This window comes from Thermobia domestica, chromosome 11 (assembly GCF_964235325.1).
Source record: "Thermobia domestica chromosome 11, izTheDome1.hap1.1, whole genome shotgun sequence".
NCBI classification, from domain to species: domain Eukaryota; kingdom Metazoa; phylum Arthropoda; class Insecta; order Zygentoma; family Lepismatidae; genus Thermobia; species Thermobia domestica.
In genome coordinates this window covers 156,800,877-156,821,841 of record NC_137464.1, presented here as the reverse complement: position 1 = coordinate 156,821,841, position 20,965 = coordinate 156,800,877, and the positions used below count along the sequence as shown (strand labels likewise).

General features: G+C 35.8%; 1 protein-coding gene across 1 annotated transcript in view; it reads right to left on the bottom strand.

Moving 5' to 3' along the window:
* Nucleotides 1-427: 427 nt before the first annotated feature.
* Nucleotides 428-20,965, bottom strand: part of LOC145663684 (protein yellow-like) — a 31,485-nt gene continuing 10,947 nt past the window's right edge. The window contains exon 2 of the mRNA XM_081729782.1: nucleotides 428-2,086. Within this exon, the coding sequence (XP_081585908.1) occupies nucleotides 914-2,074 (1,161 nt within the window). The 5' untranslated portion in view covers nucleotides 2,075-2,086 and the 3' untranslated portion in view covers nucleotides 428-913. The remainder of the gene's footprint in view (nucleotides 2,087-20,965) is intronic.

Below are 20,965 nucleotides of genomic sequence, written 5' to 3'. Positions count from 1 at the left end.
CTTGTGTATTTTATACTAACTATAGATGTAAGTAATAGGAGTTTTAAAATATAAGTATATATCACTTTTAAAAATAATGCACAGAAAACTCGACAGAATCGAAGGATAATAGCTACACTGAAGTGTTAAGATTATTTTAAAATATAAAGAAAAATCAATTTTCCTTCACATGAAATCTCTCAATGCAACAAACAAAATATTTAATTTGTGCTGTTTCTATATTTGTGTTTTTCTCAGTTTATTATACAAGAAATATTGACACAGTACCGGTTTTCTCAGATCATGTATGGTCAATTTTTTACACTTCTTCATTATCAGTAAAGGGATAGACCACCATACATGTTAAGTTCAACAATATGATTCATTATCGAACATGATCACATCATTACAACTTGTAACTGATTTCTCTAACAAATTTGGGCTTTATTGGAGCCAGGAAAGCAATTTTAAATTGTATTTTTACTTCAGGCACTAATGACAAAAATTCAATTAATGAATATTTAATATTATTTATTTACTATGGTGTATTAATGATATTTATACATAATTGTTTTTTGCCATTATTTATCTGATACAAGCCAATGATATACACTTTTACAAAAATAAGATATATTCAAATTCTGGAAATCCATTCATCTAAACATCTACAGTGAATTCTCTTCTGATGTATATACAGAAATTAAGTATAATAGGATATGTAATATTCAACAACAAAATATACTATTTATAATTATATATAAGTAAATAGAAATGATTTTAGTTGTAAAATATATTCACACCACAGTTTTAGTTAGTTTTCTCAAAGTAGGCAAACTTTGTTTTTGTCACTGCTTGTTCAACGTTTTTGTTATATAGGTTCATTAATTCTTTTTAACTTTACAGGTATTTCCGTTTTGGGATTCTAGATCAAAACTTAGTTGACTGAAATTTTGACAAGATGAAAATGTGGCTTATCAAATGTATATTTTTCATCCCTGTGTAAATGAAAGTCGTTACTAACAGACCACAAGTATCCATCATGCAAAAATAACGTTGTCACATACCGAAGATTATCATCATCACGAGTCACAAGTTTCTGATTATCTGGTGTAAATGTTGTATTACTGTCCCAACTAAATAGGGAGCTAGTTCCTTTTAGATCATAATACAAGAGACCATCATCATCCATAGCCATCGCACCTGATTGAGCTTGTCGACACCCTATCAGCATTACGCTAGTAGAAACGTCTTTTGAAGCCTTTTCATCTTTTAATACGTTTGTTGGAAGGGCAAACAACTTATAGCTACTTAAAGGACTGTAGTAAAGCCACCGTTGACCAGTTTTCACTGGTGATAGTGTAATAGGAACAATCCCCACCATCTTTGTACTCTTGTAGCCATCTACGTGAAAATCGGCAGCTTCAGTATCGGGATCCATGGTTGAATCAGAAACCCTCCAAGATTTATTATCCTTAAAACTATAAACAATGATAGAATTTCCCTGGGTTTCAGCAATATATGCATAAGCGTCTTCAGGACTGCCATTTTGAGTATCAACAATTATATTAGATAGGTAACCTTTGTCAGTGGCAACTTCGTTAGGAAATTCATAAATTCTTAGTAGTTGATCGGTTATAACATCAAAAACAAGTAACTTAGGAGAGCAAAATCGAACAGGATTGCTTCGTACATTCACCGTCCCAGCGTCCACAACCCATAACCTACCGTAGTTATCCATATATATTCGAAGGACATTCTGCATAGATGGACAATGTCCTACGATGTTAGATTCCCAGTTAGGATATGGTCGAAGTGGGGATGATTTTTCATCCTGGAAGTCAAGTGAGTTCAGTGTCGAGGGTACACCTTCTCTCCATCTTGGGACAGTTAGAAATACCCTATCTTCATAGATCGCTGCTCCAAATAGAACATTATTTTCTGGAATGAATTCTCCATAAGATAATGCATGTTCTTCATCTCCTATAGATTTCCAATCAAAGTCGAGCTGCTGCCACTCAAATACTGATTCAACAGATAATGTAAGTGATGTTGATATCCCTCCTACCAGTATACAGAGTCCAAAGACTAGATTCATTATTTCATTTGCCTGAAATAGAAACACAATAATTTAAAACAAAACGAACGTGCCAAGCTATATAATGCAATAAAATTCTATAGAATATAATAAATCTCTCAAATAAGTTTGATAATGCAAGCTGAAACTTGAAGTGATAGAATACGATACAGTTGAATGACTGATAACAAAGAATCTGACAAGTCAATAATAATAATAATAATAATAATAATAATAATAATAATAATAATAATAATAATAATAATAAAATTAATAATAATACTAATACTAATAATAATAATAATAATAATAATAATAATAATAATAATAATAATAAAATTAATAATAATAATAATAAAATTAATAATAATAATAATAATAATAATAATAATAATAATAATAATAATAATAATAATAATAATAATAATAATAATAATAATAAATTTTACAGCAGCAGTTATCACTTAACTGGTATCTAAATAGTTGTACCTTGATACACAAAAATAAAGAATTATATAAATTAATTTAATTTAATTTAACTCATTAATCTTTGAATGTTAATTTTTGAAGTTGTCTGGATTTTGGTACCATTTCCTCAGTTAGTTATGAATGCATGCAAAATGTAAATAAGTCTGATATTAGATGTAAATAAAATCCCTGATTAGGGTGACCAGACGTCCCGTCGTTAAGTTATCCGACGTTCTGAGAGAAACATGAACGGGACGCAAAATGTCCCTTTAGAAAATAATAATTGTTCCATTTTGGGCTCGTAGTTACGTGATGTATAAGCGCTAAGTGTCATTTTAAACATGACCTTCTACAATTTTCTAAAGAAATTATCAAACCCTTTTTTACTACAAATTCAGTCATCAAAAAACATGACATTCAAGTGACAATCGATGACCCCAATCCTGGCTCATGTTAAACGTTTAAAAGTAATTTAAAATTAAAATTGGAATAAGGTTAAATAAATAAAAAAATGATTATTTTGGAACGTTAGATACTTCTTCCTCACTGGTATGAATAACGGTATGACAATCATTATAAGTTGTCAAATTTTGTCAATTTGCCGAGTATTCTGTTTTTGTTATTCTTTAAATCTGGTCACCCTATCACTGATGAAACTACCAGGTAACAGCACTGTGTGAAATGTAATCAAGAATACAAAATATTATTTGTGATCATGATTGAAAATTAGAAATTAAGAATTAGGGTTGAGATGAATAATCAATTGCTTACTGACTTTTTTAAAAAGAAACTATTAACTTTATTAAAATATTTGTACTATTTTACTATGAGTAATTGGCGTTGATTTATAGTTTTAGATGCTCGTTATGGTGATATGTAACCTAGGTCGTTCGTAGTATTGATTTCTAATGCGGTGACTTAGTCCTAGAGTGCTTACCTCTGGTTCGTGGGTCCCTTGGTTCGATCCCCGGACAAGTAAGTTTGTGGTCGACAACATCATGTCCGTGTAATTTTTCGGGGTATTTCTGTTTCCTTCCGCATTTTCATTCTATCAATTTTTCCATCATCGTTTACTTGCCTTAATCATCATCTTCCTTAGCCTAAAGGGCATAATCGTAGAACGTAAAGATGAAAATTTTCATTTCATTTGCTTTCTAATGCGTATAATCACTAATGTGAGGAGAGTGTTAAATTGCCAGAGCCCTGATATTTTTTTTCAAAAGGTTTGGACAAATTGGTGTAACGATGACACAAATGCCTGAATCTCTTTGGGGGTTATGTGGAGAGGCGAGCAAGGACCCACCTAGACATGTGTGTATAGTTAAATGTTGTATCTTTAAAAAATAAATACTTTACAGCTTAGGGAAAATTATGTATTGATCGACCCACGTACGAATAAGAGAAAGGATAGAACTAATGACTAAAGTAGAATATTAGCTTCCTTATGAGATAATTTCTTGTTTGTTATTGGATGATAAATTATGTTTAATTTATTGGATGAAAAATTCCAAAGGATGCACATTTCTCAAATAAAAGAAAATCCATTCTAATTAAACGATAGGAAGTTGGATAGCCAATTTTTTGCAGGAATTTAAGTTTTGTTACTATCATAATCTATATAAGAAAATCAGATGATGATTGTATTTTCTTGTTTAGAAGCATTTAGGCTATTGAAGACTGAATCTCCAGTGAGAGAACAGCAATTAGGTATTTTATTGAAGTGAATACAGAGTTCTAGGTTTGTTCACCTTACGTAAGTGTTTTTCGTGATTTTTGTCCAGTCTCTTTTTCCTAAACTAAGCTTTTTCTGAGTTAAATTTAAACTTTAGCTAGTTTCTATTGTGATGGCTTTCTAGAGAGAACGGTCACTGAACTGCTTCAGGCCAGAGTTTGAATAATGATAGTTATTATTAATTATAAGTTAAGGGCTAGAAGAAAAACGTGTAAGTAACATTTCTCTTACCTTTAATTCACAATGTAGAATATTTAGAATATCCTAGTGCAAATTAGTGAAAAGTTTTAGTTACGTTATTATTAAGGGGCTAATTTCTTGAAGAAGTAAAAAGGACAAGTTTGATACTTTTCTGAAACAAGTAATCAGAAAATATGTAGCAAGTTTAGAGAAAGATCTTAATTTAGCAATTAGGAATTTATATTAAGAATTAGCATCAGCAACTAAACGGTTTGAATTTATTAATGATATAGAGGGTTTTATTATTATTATTATTATTATTATTATTATTATTATTATTATTATTATTATTATTATTATTATTATTATTATTATTATTATTATTATTATTGGGATATTACTGTTTTAAATGTACATGCCCCAACAGGAGATAAGGATGACGACATAAAAGAGAGTTTTTACGAAGAAGTGGAACAGATATTTGACCAACTCCCTCGATACCACATGAAAATTCTATTAGGGGATTTGAATGCGAAAGTAGGACAAGAGAATACTTTCAAACCAATTATAGGGAATAGAAGTCTGCACAAGGAAAGTAATAACAACGGAGTTAAATTGGTGAACTTAGCAACAGCTTAGATGCCTTATCGTGAAGAGCATAAGATTTTCACATCACGACGCTCATAAATACACTTGAACCTCATTATATTGAAAAAACAACGCATTGATTGCATTTTAGATGGAAGAAGGCAGTCTAGTAGAATTAACTCTGTTCGGTCGTTCAGAGGAGCTGACTATGACACTGATCACTAAATGGTAGTAGTGATAATAAGAGAGAGTTTATCATTGAATAAAGGATATATTCAATATCTGAAAACGGATAAGTTTAATTTAAAGAAATTAGAGGAGAGACAGGAGAAAGGCGAATACCAAATTGAAGTGTCGAATAGATTCTCGATTTTAGGAAGTTAGGAGTGCACTAGTGTTCAGCATACTTGGGTTGAAATTAAGGATAGTATTAAAATTTCAGCGAAAGAAAAATTGTGGCAAAGAAAATACATAAGAAAAACCATGGCTCGACAAGAAATGCACTAAACTAAAGCCCGTGACAAACATCTTGGCATTTCAGCTAAACGAATAAAACGCAAGCTCTGGCACGACGTTGCCAAGTGGTAAAGGGATGTGGCTATGACTTTGCAGACAAACTACAGTGCGATCAGGTGACAGGGGATAGACGTGGATGTGTACAAAAAAGAAAAAAATGTGACAATACCGCTGGACTCTCATTTGTTAGCAGCATTTAAAGAGAACTTGTAGCGCCGCCTTCAAATGTCAAGATGTTTGTCACGCCTTTTAGCAAAGAAGAGAAAACAGCTAAGACTGCGTTGGCTACAAATCCGAAGGATACAACTACACAAAATTTCGTTGACATCAGGTGAGAAACTTCTAAAACTTTTAGAAAAAAAGAAACGCGATTTTTTTGAAAACTAACATTAATGAACTTGAAGATAACAGTAAAAACAAAAAACGTATGGGACATCTATAAGGGTGAATTTAAAAAAGGCTATCAGCCGCGCGCTTATATATTAAAGAAACACAACGGAACAATTCTCATGATACAGATAGCATGTTGAATAGATGAAGAGATTTATTTGACGATTTGCTTAACAGTGAAAAACTAATGTTCGTGGAGGAAACACAACCGTATACTCCAGAGGCTAAACGAACAGAAGTAGAAATCGCTATAAAGAAATTAAAGAAACAAAAATCTCTGAATGGAATTCTGGCTGAGTTAATTTTAACTGGAAGTGAAAAATTGTGGAACAAGATACACAAACTCGATCTCCTTATCTGGAACAAGAAGGAATTGCCGCAAGAGTGAAAAGAACCAATCAATGTTGCAATTCACAAAAAATGTGACAAAACTGTCGAAGCATTCCTCTTCTGCCGACATCCTATAAAATCCCCTCAAACATGTTATTACCAAGATTGATCCCATATGCAGATGAAATTATTGAAGACTATCAGTGCGGACTTAGACGAAATCGATCAACTATCGACCAGATATTTACCATTCACCAAATACTCGAAAAGAAATGGGAATACAATATCCGGTACATCAATTATTTATTGATTTTAGAAAGGCCTATAACTCGGTTAGGAGGGAAACATTGTTCATTCTTACAGAATATGGAATATGAAAAAAAAAACTTGTTAGATTAATTAAGAAGTGTTTAAATAAATCCTTCAAATGGATCAAATGAAAGTCCGAACAGGATAATTATTGTCCACGAACTTTCACGTCAAGAATGGAATGAAACAAGGAGATGCGTTATTATCCAGCTTTGTTCTGGAGTGCGCTATAAGAAAAATCAGATAGCAACCAAACAGAACCTAGAGCTGAATGGTATTCACCAGGTTATGGCGTATGCTGATGATGCAAATCTGATTGGGGATGGTAGGAGAACAATAGAAAGAAATGCAGAGGTCTTATTAAACACTTGCAGGAACATGGGTTTAGAAGTAAATGCGGAGAAAACTAAATACATGGAAATTCGCCGGGATCGTAACACTACAAATCTAGATACTTCAAAATATCAAATAATACTTTCAAAGAAGTGGACACTTTCAAATATTTAGGATCAATATTAATAGACAAAAATCATATCCACGAAGAAATTAAATGCCGACTGAAAGCAGGGAATTTATGTTATCATTCAGTTAAAAATCCTTTGCCGTCGCGAATTTTATCGAGGAATTTGAACCTTAAAACATATGAAAGAATAATCATGCCTGTTGTGCTGTATGGTTGGAAAACATAGTCGATTACTCTGAGGAAAAAATATCGACTGAAAATATTTGAGAATAAAATCATGAGACTAATATTTGGTCTCAAGATGAACGGGAATGGGAATGGCAGAACCTTCCTAACGAGGAAATGCATAATTTATAACGTTTACCAAACATTGTTAAGGACATAAAGTCTAAGAGGTTTAAGTGGGCAGGTCATGTAGCCAGAATAGAAGAAAGTAGGAACACCTTCAAAGTCTTGATTGAAAATTCAATTGAAAAACCACCACTAGGAATATCTAGACGCAAATGGAAGGACAATATTAAGATGGGTCTCCCAAAAATAGGAATAGGTAGAAATAAGATTCATTTGACTAAGGACCGAAGTCAATGGAGAGCTTTTGTGAACGCGACATTGAACCTCCGGGTTCCATACGCCATAAAATTACTTAGTTATTAAGAAGAATTTCTACCTGTTATGATTTATAACAAAATCCATAAAACCTGGTGTTAATGTATACTCTGGCACATTTTTGTTGTAATCTGTTTTTTAAGAGAATCAGAAATAAGGCATAAATTTTCTTTGATAATGGTCTTCTAGGTCTTTAAGGCATTACTAACTTAATTTGTGAGTCGATCTCACATCATGTGTTATTTTATATTAATTACAATACATTTTGCATCTAACTTGCATTTTTTGCATATAAATATATAGTGTAATAAATTTATAACTTCTGACCAGCGGTTGAAAGAGGAATTACTGTTTCCTTTTGTATCGACGTGTGAAACTCGAGTTCGATTCCCCGCGGAGGCTCATATTCGGATCCCTGTTGAGCCGTAGAATCAAATCTCATATAGTCTTGCTGCTGAAAGAGACGCTAAACTCCAACCCACTACCGCTATAATATCCATCGTCCCAGGTATTTATCCTCTACTTTTATGTCTACATTTTGACTTCCACCAATCCCCTCCCTCAAGTCGAACATCGGAAAAACGACCTCGTACGTGATTAGATCTTATGAAGATTATCTGTGTACCAAATTTCGTGCCTCCAAGTGGCATTTTCTATTCGGAAATCTGATGACAGACACATATACCTTGTTCTATGCAACCTCTGTCCAGAAAGTTCGGTGAATGACGTCATACTGCTTACGGTCGTAAGAGTCCGCCAGCGCTGCATCCCGCACAGAAAAGGTCACGGTAAACAACACATTGTAGAGTGAAGGTGTAGTACGCGCGGTCGCAACCAAAAACGGGTAACAAAATGCAGCAGCGCCTGTTTTGTTTCAAACTTGGAAAATCAGCGAAAGAGACCCATGAAATGCTAACAACAGTTTTCGAAGAACATTCTGTCACCTTGAAGTGTGTTTATGAGTGGTTTACACGTTTCCGAGAAGGGCGGGACAGAATGGAAGATGATGCCCCTTCTTCCCGAATTCCCCGGCCCACAACTAAACGCATCCCGGATAACATACAGAAATTGAAGGAACTATGGCCCAGGACCGTCTTGTGACAGTGCGAATGATAACGGAGGCAGTGGTAATTGGTAGTGACGAAGGCAGTCGTAATTGGCTCACGGTCCATCCCATAGTGACCCAGGATTTGGAAAACGCAAGCTTTGCTCCCGACTCGTGTCTGACATTTTGATACCAGGACAAATGCAACTTCGGTTAGATGCGTCTGTAGACCTAATCGACATGGCGAGTCGAGACTCAAATTTCCTAGAAACTATCGTCACGGTCAATGAGATCTGGTGCCTGAGGTACGACGCAGAAGATAAGTGTCAAAGTATGGAGTTGCGAGGTCCAGGGTCGCCGAAAAGCAAGAAAGTGTGAAGTGAGGAATTTCGCATCAAGAAAACGCTCGTTTGGTTCTTCGACTCTGAGGGTTTAATCTAGGGATGGCCAGACGGATCCGGATCTCGGATATCCGGATCCTACAAGATCCGGATCCGGATCCTATAAGATCCGGATCTCGGATCCGGATCCGAAATTTCGGATCTTGGATCCGGATCCGAAATTTCGGATCTTGGATCCGGATCCGGAATGTCGGATCTTGGATCCGGATCCGAAGTTTCGGATCTTGGATCCGGATCCGGAATTTCGGATCTTGGATCCGGATCTGGAATTCGGATCTTGGACCCGGATCCGAAGTTTTGTATCTTGGATCCGGATCCGAAGTTTTGAATATTGGATCCGTATCCGGTTCCTGGATCCACACCCGAAATTTCGAAGTTCAGATTCGTACTCCTGTTTTGAATATTTTAGGCCTTAGATTGAGACCCAGAACTAAAATATCCATATGTATAAAATTTACTAGGTGAATTTTATCTAACTCATTGGGAAGACAATTCAATTTAAATGACAAAAGATTACATCAAAATCTCATTTTCACATTTTTCGGGGTTAGACCATTGTTCCGCACACCCCATAATTTAGTCTTTAGTATATCTTTAAACGTACTACAAGTATGCCACTTTCATCTGAAGTCAGTAGTTGTATAGATCTGCCTTTTTTATATATTAATCGAGTTAGGATTAAAATTCGATTGTTTGTGAGACCTATGATAATATTTTCAGAATGAGTTATAACGTTGAAAAACTGCATAGTAATGCTGCATATTTTCTTTTGCCACATTGGAATTTAATGTAGTCTATCTTATACAATCGGCTCTTATGATTAATTCAATGATCTGAACTACTGCAGCATTACGCTAAAATCATGGATGTCTTTGATTTTTCTTCATCATTTCTATTTTTTTTTTATTACGAGCAAAATAAATATCATAAGCGGTATTTTACATAATATATATAGACGCAGATCAGTCAGTTGATTGCTTAAAGTTTATAGCAAAGCTATTACATTTCTAAGACACTGACGGCCTTAGGACAACATCCATGGCTTTCCCATAAAATCTTAAATATCTCTATATAAAAAGGGCAAAGTCCTGAGTGACTGAGTGAGTGAGTGACAGATCACCGTACAGACCAAATCGCTTAAGCTACAAACTTGAAATTTGGATAGTTTATAGGGTTTGTGACGTAGGATACCACTAAGGAAGGACTTTGGGAAATTCGACGAGAAAGGGGGGAAATGGGGTGGAAAATAATGATGATTCTTGACGTTAGATACTTCAAATTTGGTATTTGGGTTTCTCATTGAAAATAATTTGATACTTGTTAAAGTGCTTTTTGATATTTAAATTAGAAGGGGCAGGGAAGATGTAGAAAGTAAAAGAACGGGTGGTAATTGCAATTATTGCAATTAGTATAATAATATGCCTATATCTCCGAAACTTAAAGGGTTAGAAACATGGAATTTGGTATTTGGACTTCTCACTTAAAATAATTAGATACGTATTTCAACGTTTTTTTATGTGTGGCCCAGAAGGGAAGAAAAGGGGCGAGAAAAAAATTAAGTGGGGATTACAATTATTGTATTAATATGTTATATCCTTTAAGGTTAGAGACTAGAAATTTGGTATTTGCACTTCTCATTGAAAATAATTTGACATGTGTTTCAGTGTTTTTTGACGTTTTAGTAAAAAGGAAAAGAAAGGAGATGGAAAGGAAAGAGGGCGGGGATTGTCATTATTATAATAACATGTCGATATCTGGGAACCTCTGAAGGTTAGGAGATAGAATTTGGTATTTGGACTTTACATTTGAAATAATTAGGTATGTACTTAAGCGTTTTTTGATGTATGTCTTAGAGGGGAAGTAAAGGGGCGGGGAGAAAAGACTTTTATATCTCGGAATCCTGGAATGTTAGAGAAATGAAACTTGTTATTTGAACAAAAATTCGTTATCTTGTGAAATGAAATGCTTCTGTTTTACATCCCACGTTTATGCCGGTTAGGCTAAAGTTGACGGTGATTATGAGAAATAAATGAAATGAAGAAAGTAGGAGGAAACGGGAAAACCCCGAGAAAACCGACGAGCACGGTGTTTGTCCACCACAAAGTCCATACGGTGCAAGCTAGGATCGAAACAGGGACCCCAAGCACCGGAGGTGAACGCTCTACCACTGAGCCACCGCGGCCCCTTAAAAATTCGTTATGTTTGCAGGCGTATGATGTGCGAGGCCGTAGACCGAGCAAATGTGTGGGCTGGGGGGAAAGCCCCCATGTACTCGCACTGAAATTCGGTATGTCTCGGGATACCGGAATGTTATTACATACAATTTGATATTTGAACTGAGATTCGGTATGGTTGTAGGTTTACGAGGTACGAGGTCATAGGCCGATCAAATGAGATATCAGAGGGTCTAAGGGCAAATCCCCAGACATTTCTTTTTAAATTGATTATGATTAGAGGCTTTTGTGGTGCGAGGCCCTAGTAACGGGGGTCTAGTGGCGAAGCCCCCAACTAGCCGAGGTCTATTAAGTATATAAATGTATTTGCGTAATGACTGGAAATTGCATGTATGCCTGTGGACAAAATTGCATAAGTAGCCACGAGAAATGACAATCCTTTAAGATAAAAATTTTAAAAAGCTACCAAAATGTACTCTTGAATGAGTTGTATAAAATTATGTTTGCGCAGGGGCGAATCCAGAACGGACTCTTGGAGGGGGCGGATGGATTCTTAGGGGGCGGTTGGGGATGCTAGCAGTGAAAAATTACTTAGGTGATCTGAAATTGCCACAAATTACTACTAAAGTACACTGTTAATGGTGGCGCTGGGTAGGGGCGAACGACTTTTCGCCCTCCCCCTGCATCCGCCTATGTGTTTACATGAATGATATAGCTCCTTATACAACCTATGCAGAGTTAATAGCAGTGGATTACTAATTACAAAGATACGTGTTACTGCTCGAGGCTCCATATGGTATTTTGTATACACATACAGTACATTAATACATTGATTTTGATACATTAATTGCCATTTAGAACTTCATCTCTACTACAATTCTTAATTCTAACTGGAGTGGTAGGGTCACAGAGAAACGTATTTTTAAGGAAAGAAAAAAAAAAAAGCTCATCAAGAGCAAGAAAAGGAATTGCTCCTTAATTTGATTTGATCTATATTTTATGGGCTGTTCTATTAGCAATGGCCTAGCCCATCACGACTAGGAAATGGCTTCATTCAGTGACCACAATAACTCAGAAAGAATTAGAAAAGTAAGCAGCCAGAGTCTAATGAAGAAGCTTGGGCTTGAGACTAAGGTTTCATCCCAGCATTTGACTAATGTTACAGAAAACAAAGGACAAATTTTCATCAGGACGACAGCTTTAAAAAAGATTTACTACCTTTTCGGTCAAGTATTTCCACTAGAATCTAATCTGACAATGAGATTGCTCTCACCTAACTCGACAGTTTTACTCAATCAAATTTGGAGTAATTGTGACATCTTAAGGCACGAAAACCAAATATCAACAGAATGAAGGGAACGCAAGGCTGTCACACGATCAGATACCAAAAGTGTCTTAAAATCTTATTTTAAGCATAGGAATGAAAATCACTTTGTCAATAATTTCGAAAATTTTGCTGATTCGGAACACCCGAATTTTCTGTCACGAAGTTTCGAATCCGGATCCAAGATTCGAAATTTCGGATCCGGATCCAAGATCCGGTTTTTCGGATCCGGATAAAAGATCCGAAATTTCGGATCCGGATCCAAGATTCGTTTTTTCGGATCCGGATCCAAGATCCGTTTTTTCGGATCCGGATCTAAGATCCGAAATTTCGGATCCGGATCCAGTGTCCGGATATCCGGATACCGGATATCCGGATCCAAAAATATCCGGATCTGGCCATCCCTAGTTTAATCCATAAAGAATTCCTCCCTGAAGGCACCATCTTAAATGCCGCTACGTACGTGGAAATATTGAAAGATCTGCCGCAACGGACCAGCGGATATGTCGAGCAAGGCGACGGGACCCTACTCCAGGACAAGGCAAGGCAGCACTGTCAGATGCAGCAGTTTCTTTCCAATAGGGGATTTGTGTCAATCAATCATCCACCCTACTCCCCCATACTTGTCTCCCTCGGACTTTCTCTTGTTCCCCGAATTGAAATCAGCCCTGAAGGCCAGAGATTTTCCGACACTTCGGACATCCAACGTAATGTTACGACCCAAATGAAGACAATTCCTAAAAAGAGTGCGTCAGGAATTATCAGGAATCACACAGCCGTTCCCAGAAGTGCATTAACCCGGATATTTACTGTTTGGGGCTGAACTCTGTCAAGTTTAAGGAAATGCATCTCTACTCTATGGAAAAATACGAAAGACAGAAAAGAAACACTATGAGAACCATTTTAAAGATTTCTGATTTTCGTGATTAATGGCATGTGTTTCGGTCTAAAAAATGTCAGTATCACAAATCGTATGTATCTTGATAAAAGTTAGCTGAGATCGTATCAGAGGGTTAGCCACTATCTTCGTCAGAAATATGTTACAACTGTCTTGCTTTAAATTATAACGATAGGATAACGCAGGGAAACTATTCTTAAATAATGTTTATCCAGAAGATAGGAAGAAGGCCATTTTTCCTTTTTTTTAAAAAAAGGTTATTTCAATGAATATAATTCATGAAATCCTAAATAACCACAAATATTTAATATTTTCATAAATTTTAATAAACTCTTTCTGTTTATACAACGATATTGTATATCTATTTTGCAATATCTTCTATTTTTATATCTTGATTTTGGGCAACGGTGCATAAAAGTACACAATTCGTGTAGAAGAAGAAACAAAATATATATATGTTTGTAATGATTAATTTATATTATAGATATATTTTACGTTACATTCCAGCCCACAGTACGTGTAAGTTTTTAAAATGTCAAAATGATTCAATCACATTAAATCAGGTACGACAAATTATATCACTATTACCTTTATTCTCCAAAACTTCATTAATTATACTTTTCTTTTTCGGTTTTCATAGCAACGTTTTTAAACAAGTAACTATCTGCTGCTATGATAACTATAAATGCAGATTTCACCTATAAAACCAAGGTTGTTATAAATAGAGGATCTGCCCATATGTATCTTCATCCTATTAAATCGGTGAAGCCAAAAAGCAACCGAGCATCGGCACGTCTGATTGGCTACTCTCGTTTCTATCATCGTCTGATTGTCTACTTTTGTTTCCGCCATGATTGTTGGCTCAAAACATTGCGATCCTATTGGGCGGAGTCTGCAGAGTAGGGGTGGCGAAACTGTGACGTATGGCTTCAAGATTTTGTTGTAAGGGCAGATCCTCTATTTTATAAGATCCTTGTATAAAACCAAGATATACTTTAACTATTGAGATTAAATCTTATTTTTCTTATTTAGAATTAACAACATATATATTCTTTTTTTTTTCTTCTTCACGAATTGTGTACTTTTATGCATCGTTGCCCAAAATCAAGATATAAAAATAGAAGAAATTACAAAATAGATATACAATATCGTTGTACTTAAGAGTGACTTCTTTGCTTGGATTGTACGAGGGAGTATCAAACGAAAACTGCAAAAGTGCCATTAAAAATCCTTTTTAATTTCTAGGCGTTTGGAAATTTGCAGACGCAGTTCTTGATGTCTTTCCAAACTGGTTGTACGAAGCATTGGTGGTAGATAGTGTTGAAGCTTAGTAACATCTGGTTCAATATGACAGCACCACTACGCAGTTGAACCAAGGAGAACAACATGGAGTTATTCGACTTTTATGGGGAAGATGTGAAACGGTTGGCATTCATCGGAGGATAAGGACAAAGTATGGGAACGCCTGTCTATCGCAACTGCAAATGTACGAATGATGCACGAAATTCACAGAAAGTACGACTTCGTTGACTAATGCTAACCGTCCTTATCAGATTCATCGAGTTATAACAGAGGAGTCCATAGCCGCAGCTGACCGGCTTCTTCAAGAAAACCGATCTATCATCCTGACTAAAATGACTTCCTTGCTGAACTTGAGCTTCAGTTCAGTACAAAACATAGTGCATGACGAACTCCTCTACAGAAATGTGTCCACCGGGTGAGTTCCTCGACAGCTAACGCAAGAACTGAAAGATTGTCGGATTGACATATGTCAAGAGCTGCTGAGGCATTATGAAGAGGAGATGAGAATTTTCTAGCTCATATTGTCACCGAGGATGAAAGTTAGGTACACCATTTTCAACCGGAGAGAACACGTGCAAGCAAAGAATGGCAAAATTCTTCCTCGCCTAAATCAAAGACGTTTTCAGCCAGCCTTCTGCAGGGAAAGTCATGTAGACTTTATTCTTGGATAAGAATGAAGCTATTCTGGAATATTACATGTCCTCACGGACCACATTGATTAGTCCAACCTACACCGATTTCTCAAGGACCATTTAAAGCCAGTAATACGTACAAAGCGAAGGGTATTGCTGAGTACAGTCGTTTTGCTTCAACATGACAACGCCTGTCCTCATTCTGCTCGTCCAGAATTGAAAACCATCGACGACCTGCGCTTCAAGTACCTCTCATATCTTTCATACTTGCCAAATTTAGCACCATCGGATTTCCACATCTTGGGTCTATTAAAGAAGCACTTTAGAGGGTAGAAGTTCAAGTCTGATGAAGACATTCAATCGGCGGTGACCGAATGGCTGCAACCAAAATATTTTTACGCGCTATCCGATGGTGTAAGTGAATTGACCTGAGAGAGTACTATGCAGAAAAATAATGTACAAGCAAACATTCTCCCTGCAGTAAAATAGAAGAAACTAATAGCGTTTATTTAATTCTGCCTTAATTTGGATAAGGGGTTAAAATCTCAATTCTTCAACTTTCGATAAAATATCATACTTTATTTTCTTATTCATATCAATAAGGGTTCTATTTTCACTGATAGATTATTAACCAGACAGACAGCATTCTACTAATCTTGATAAAATAAAGATATAATGAGTTGGTTCGAACTATATCCTAGTATGGTGTTTAATTTTTTCAGTACACTTAGTCTAATATTGGGAAAACTAGAACTTAACTAGAAAGTCTGGAATTACTTTTATATAAAATGGTAGTCAAGCCAATTACTAGTATTAATAAAAAATATTTACATGTATTTGAAAACTATGGGTTCAAAAAGATAATAATGTCGAAAACTATTGACATTGCATACTATCTTTAATTTTGCATACACGCACTTATACACGTTTAACCTTTGTTCATGGACGTGAAATTGATGTAATGGTTGTTTTGATTGAATAGTCAGAGTAAGATTTACGAAACTTTTCTTAAATTTCGGGAGTAAGATTTTGTAAGTTATATTTACATTGGAAATTTTGAAACGGCAAATTTTAAAATATAACATTTCTAAAACATTTCTTGCTCTTCAGCACTTCTATTTATGTTTGAAATTTAGTTTTGGCTAATTAGGATGTATTTCCTGTTGTGAGACTCCCTGGTATAATACTGTTAGTTTAATAGAAAATGGGATTTCTAAACCAAAATTCTCCGATAAAATTAGATAGGGTACCGGTATATGTTCAAGGTGTCTAATGACGAATTTATGGAAAATGTTCAATTCGATCAAATCCCAGTTTTTTATATTTTTTAAATAAACGTAAATCATTCTTTTAGATCTTCGCCTTCGGGCATATACAAAATTACCAAGAGAGATCTCTGTATTCTTTGATACGAGTTACATTATAAGACTTTTTTTTTTTTGAAAAATGGGGTATTCTTCTGCAAATTTGAATCCGTAAACTGTTCGTATGTATTGCGTGCCATACATTTTTGCAGTCGGTGAAATTCCCAATTCACTTCGCTCTTTACAATTGATGTCAGTCATATAACAGTGTTGTCAGAAGTACTGCTTTCACGTGAACTGTCTAACACGTATATAAGTTTTCCGAGAAAACGAAATGAATAAATTTAACCTAATCAAATTTGTGTGAAAGCAATGTTAAGTAGGTAATTTAGTGTTGAATATTTGAAATTATTTAACATGAGAATCAATGTATGGTAATTACCTAGATGGTAATAAGATAATTGTCGTATGGAAAAAGTACTTTCAATATTAAAGATTTAAAGAAACATTAACGTGTATATGTCTACAGCATAAGGTTTTCTTCTATACAAAATTTCAGTACTTTATATTTACTTTTTCCTGAATCGGATCGATTTACTTGTTTGACATTTTTCTGGTATTTCAGTTTCTTCTTCAAATCACAACAATCATGTGCAATAAGAAAATAAAACGAAAAAAAATAATGCAAAAATCAAATCATATTTGATTTATCTTTTATCTTTTATAAGCTCCGTTACAAAACACAAACTTAACTAATTGGCTAAACATATCCTCACCATTAGAAAGACTTAACTCACCGACGCCTACTACTACTAAAGCTAAGATTCAACCACCGCATGTGACGTAAACATAGATACCAATTTTAACCATTAATGAACTGGTATATATTTATTAATTACAGTGATGTCACTTCTGCCCACTCCTACTCTGAAGGAAATGATAGCGACTACTTTGATCCTGCTTAGATGGGACAGAAGCATAGTTATTACCATTATATATATATAAATACCACAACAAATTTCTTTTAGTGATTTTACAGTGTATTATAGTGTTTTATAGTGTATTTTAAAGTGTCTCCAAACGTATCAGTGTTACAGTGCCACTAACTTTCATCCATGACAAATGTGTATTTTTCTCCAAAATAATCTTTCAGATTTTTTTTTTTTTTTTTTTAAGTGTGGGGCGTGTAAGGATCCCCACATCATAACAGAAGCACATATTAATACAAAACGTGTTATTCATTACAAACAACGAAGCAGACGAGAAGTCAACACGGAAGACACCGAGGGAAGCCGAAAGGAGACGGACCTCACGAAGGGGCCCGAAGAGGACAAATAAAAGATTGACCACAGAAGGACCTGGTATCAGTCGACCAACTGATCAACTAACCATCACCTGCTCTGAGGTTGCATTGGACTAGGAGTACACCTTTCCTAAATCCTATGTCGCACTGGACTGGGGATCACAGCTACAACTGAAACCTCGCGAGGCTGCTGTGAGCTGAGGAGGTTGTCCATAAATCTCACCTATAAACCTAGTCAGTGTTCGGGATGCTGCCATGAGCGGAAGGGGCACCCGGCAATAGGGCCGGCCTTAGGTGGTGCGAGGCCCGATTGGGAACATTTTGCGGGGCCCAGATTTACAACAAACTTGCAGCAAGGTCTGTAGAACCTAGATAGATTGATAGATAGATATAAATATAGATATAGATATAGATATAGATATAGATATAGATATAGATATAGATATAGATATAGATATAGATATAGATATAGATATATTGCGCTCACAATGTTAATTGCTTATAGCAGCTAATTTTTCAAAAAAATAACTCAAATGGAAATGCATACATTGAATTATTTTGAAATACATATTTCACCCTTGTACCTCGCAATTTTTCAAGATGGTTCTGTACCAGTATTTCATAGTTTTCTTCTCTTACAAGTAAAGCTATCGATGTCGAAATCTAATTTCTTGACTAAACTTGGCAGAGAAGTGTGGAATATCAAGAAACGAGTGTAAGTAGAATTTAAAGTGCTTCCGTCCACAAAGACGGCCGCAATGACCAAAATCCTGATTGATCAGAATAAGCCATAGCAGTGTTTGAAAATTTCACTTTATTTGTAAAAGTGGTAAAGGAATGAAAAACAAAAACACATTAACCGACACGGGGAGGAAATATACATCTATTTGAAGGTGTGCTTATCATGGCCGTCATCTTGAAGTCGGACATTTTGTATCTCGCTCTACTTTTTTTTTAAATATGAAGGGGGTCATGTAACATATCAAATTGGGTTAGAATTTTTTGTGAGAAATATAATGGTTTCGTAAGTTTATATTTGTAAGACATAATGAAATGCACATTGATATGAATTCATTGTTTCAAAGATTTCTGAACAGCTGTATCCTTTTGAAAAGAATTCAAATCAGGAAAACGTAATGTATGCTAGTGAGAACATTGTTGGTAGCTACTTATGAAAGATATAATCAGCTTGAAATCGTTATCGACTGCAGACAAAATAAAATGGTGGTAAGACGATCACAAACCTTAAGGAACTGATGACATTTTCAATTGGATTATTTGAGTAAGACAAACCTTCATAAACAGTCACCTATTCAGTACGCACTAGTATACATTTCGTTTTCCTGGCTCGATTTTTGCTATATATATATATATATATATATATATATATATATATATATATATATATATATATATATATATATATATATATATATTCGTCGGTCTAATGCCAAAACCGTGAATGTGCTAATCTTGAGTAAACTCACAAATGTGGCACATTCGTCGTTTTGGAATTGGACCGATATACAGGATGACTGGTAATTTGATGAATTCCTAGCAAAGGAATAGAATATTCTACAGGTACTTCGGAACATATTCACCTGTATGAACCAGGGTGTCGCAAATCATAAGTTTCTGCGTAATTTGTACATGTGTGATTTCTTAGAAATTTGCCGGCTAACAAGATGTGCGCGAGGAAGTTTTACCCTGACCCACTTTCACATATCGTAGAGCGATGAAATTTTACGTGTGTAATTCTGCATACCTATATAGGTCAAGTGGTAATGTACAGCTCGTAACTCTGAACCGTTGCTGGGGTATAGGTCCGAACGTGAAGGTGTAGTGGTCCAAAATCCATTACTGCAACTCATAAGGCAGCGTGGCAGAAATACTTGATCCTAGGAAATGACTGTATGGTTGAGAAGAAGTGGAATGAAGATGGTGTGCGATCAAGAGAAAACGCGAACTATGACTGATTTCATACCCAGTGTCGTGCATCTGTCTGGCCAAGATTCGGGCGGTGAACGGGTGCGTTGTTTCCCAGGAGGCGGACACCTTTTGTCAGCATCCCACGCTCTGAGATTTCACAGAATCTCGTAACGCACGCAGCAGTAAGATATAATATATCCTGGTAATTGTGATACTCTTTGCCTGGAAAGCAAATAGTAATACTCTATGCAGATCACAAGTAAACATGATAATCATTTTGGTCGCTCAGAGTTTAAAACAGACTTCCTTTGGTGGTGGAATGTCGACATACTGCCATTGGTTTGACTAGATTTTCTCTGGTTTTCTTCACTCCCATCAGACAAAGGCCAGAATGGTACCTTTTAGAAGGCCAGGGCCAGTTCCTTCCCAAATCTTAGACTAGACCCACCTAAAATACCGATGTGACCCCGGAGTTGGAAGTCCGAACCGTTCGTTGAGTCATTCCCTTCCATAAATACATAGTACATGCATAAAAACCTAGTCAAACCAATGACAGCGTGTCGATGTACCACCAGCAAAGGAAGTCCGTGTTCAACTCTCAGCAACCAAAGTGATTATAACATTTACTTGGGATCAGCATGGGGTATTACTATTTACTTTGCAGGTAAAAGATATCGCAATTACCAGGATACACTGTGTCTCACTGATGCGTGCGTTGCAGGATTCTGTAAAATCCCAGAGCGTGGCATGGTGAGAAAGGTGTCCGCCTCCTAGAAAACAACGAACCAGTTCACTGCTCGAATGTTGTCCAGACAGATGCACGACATTGGGTATGAAATCAGTCATAGTTCGCGTCTTCTCTTGACTGCACACCATTTCATTCCAGTTCTTCTCAACCACGCAGTCATTTCCTAGGGGCAAGTACTTCTGCGACGTTGCCACGCTGCTTTCTGAGTTGCAGTAATGGGTTTTGGACCACTACACCTTACTTCACGTTCCAACCCTATACCCCAACAAG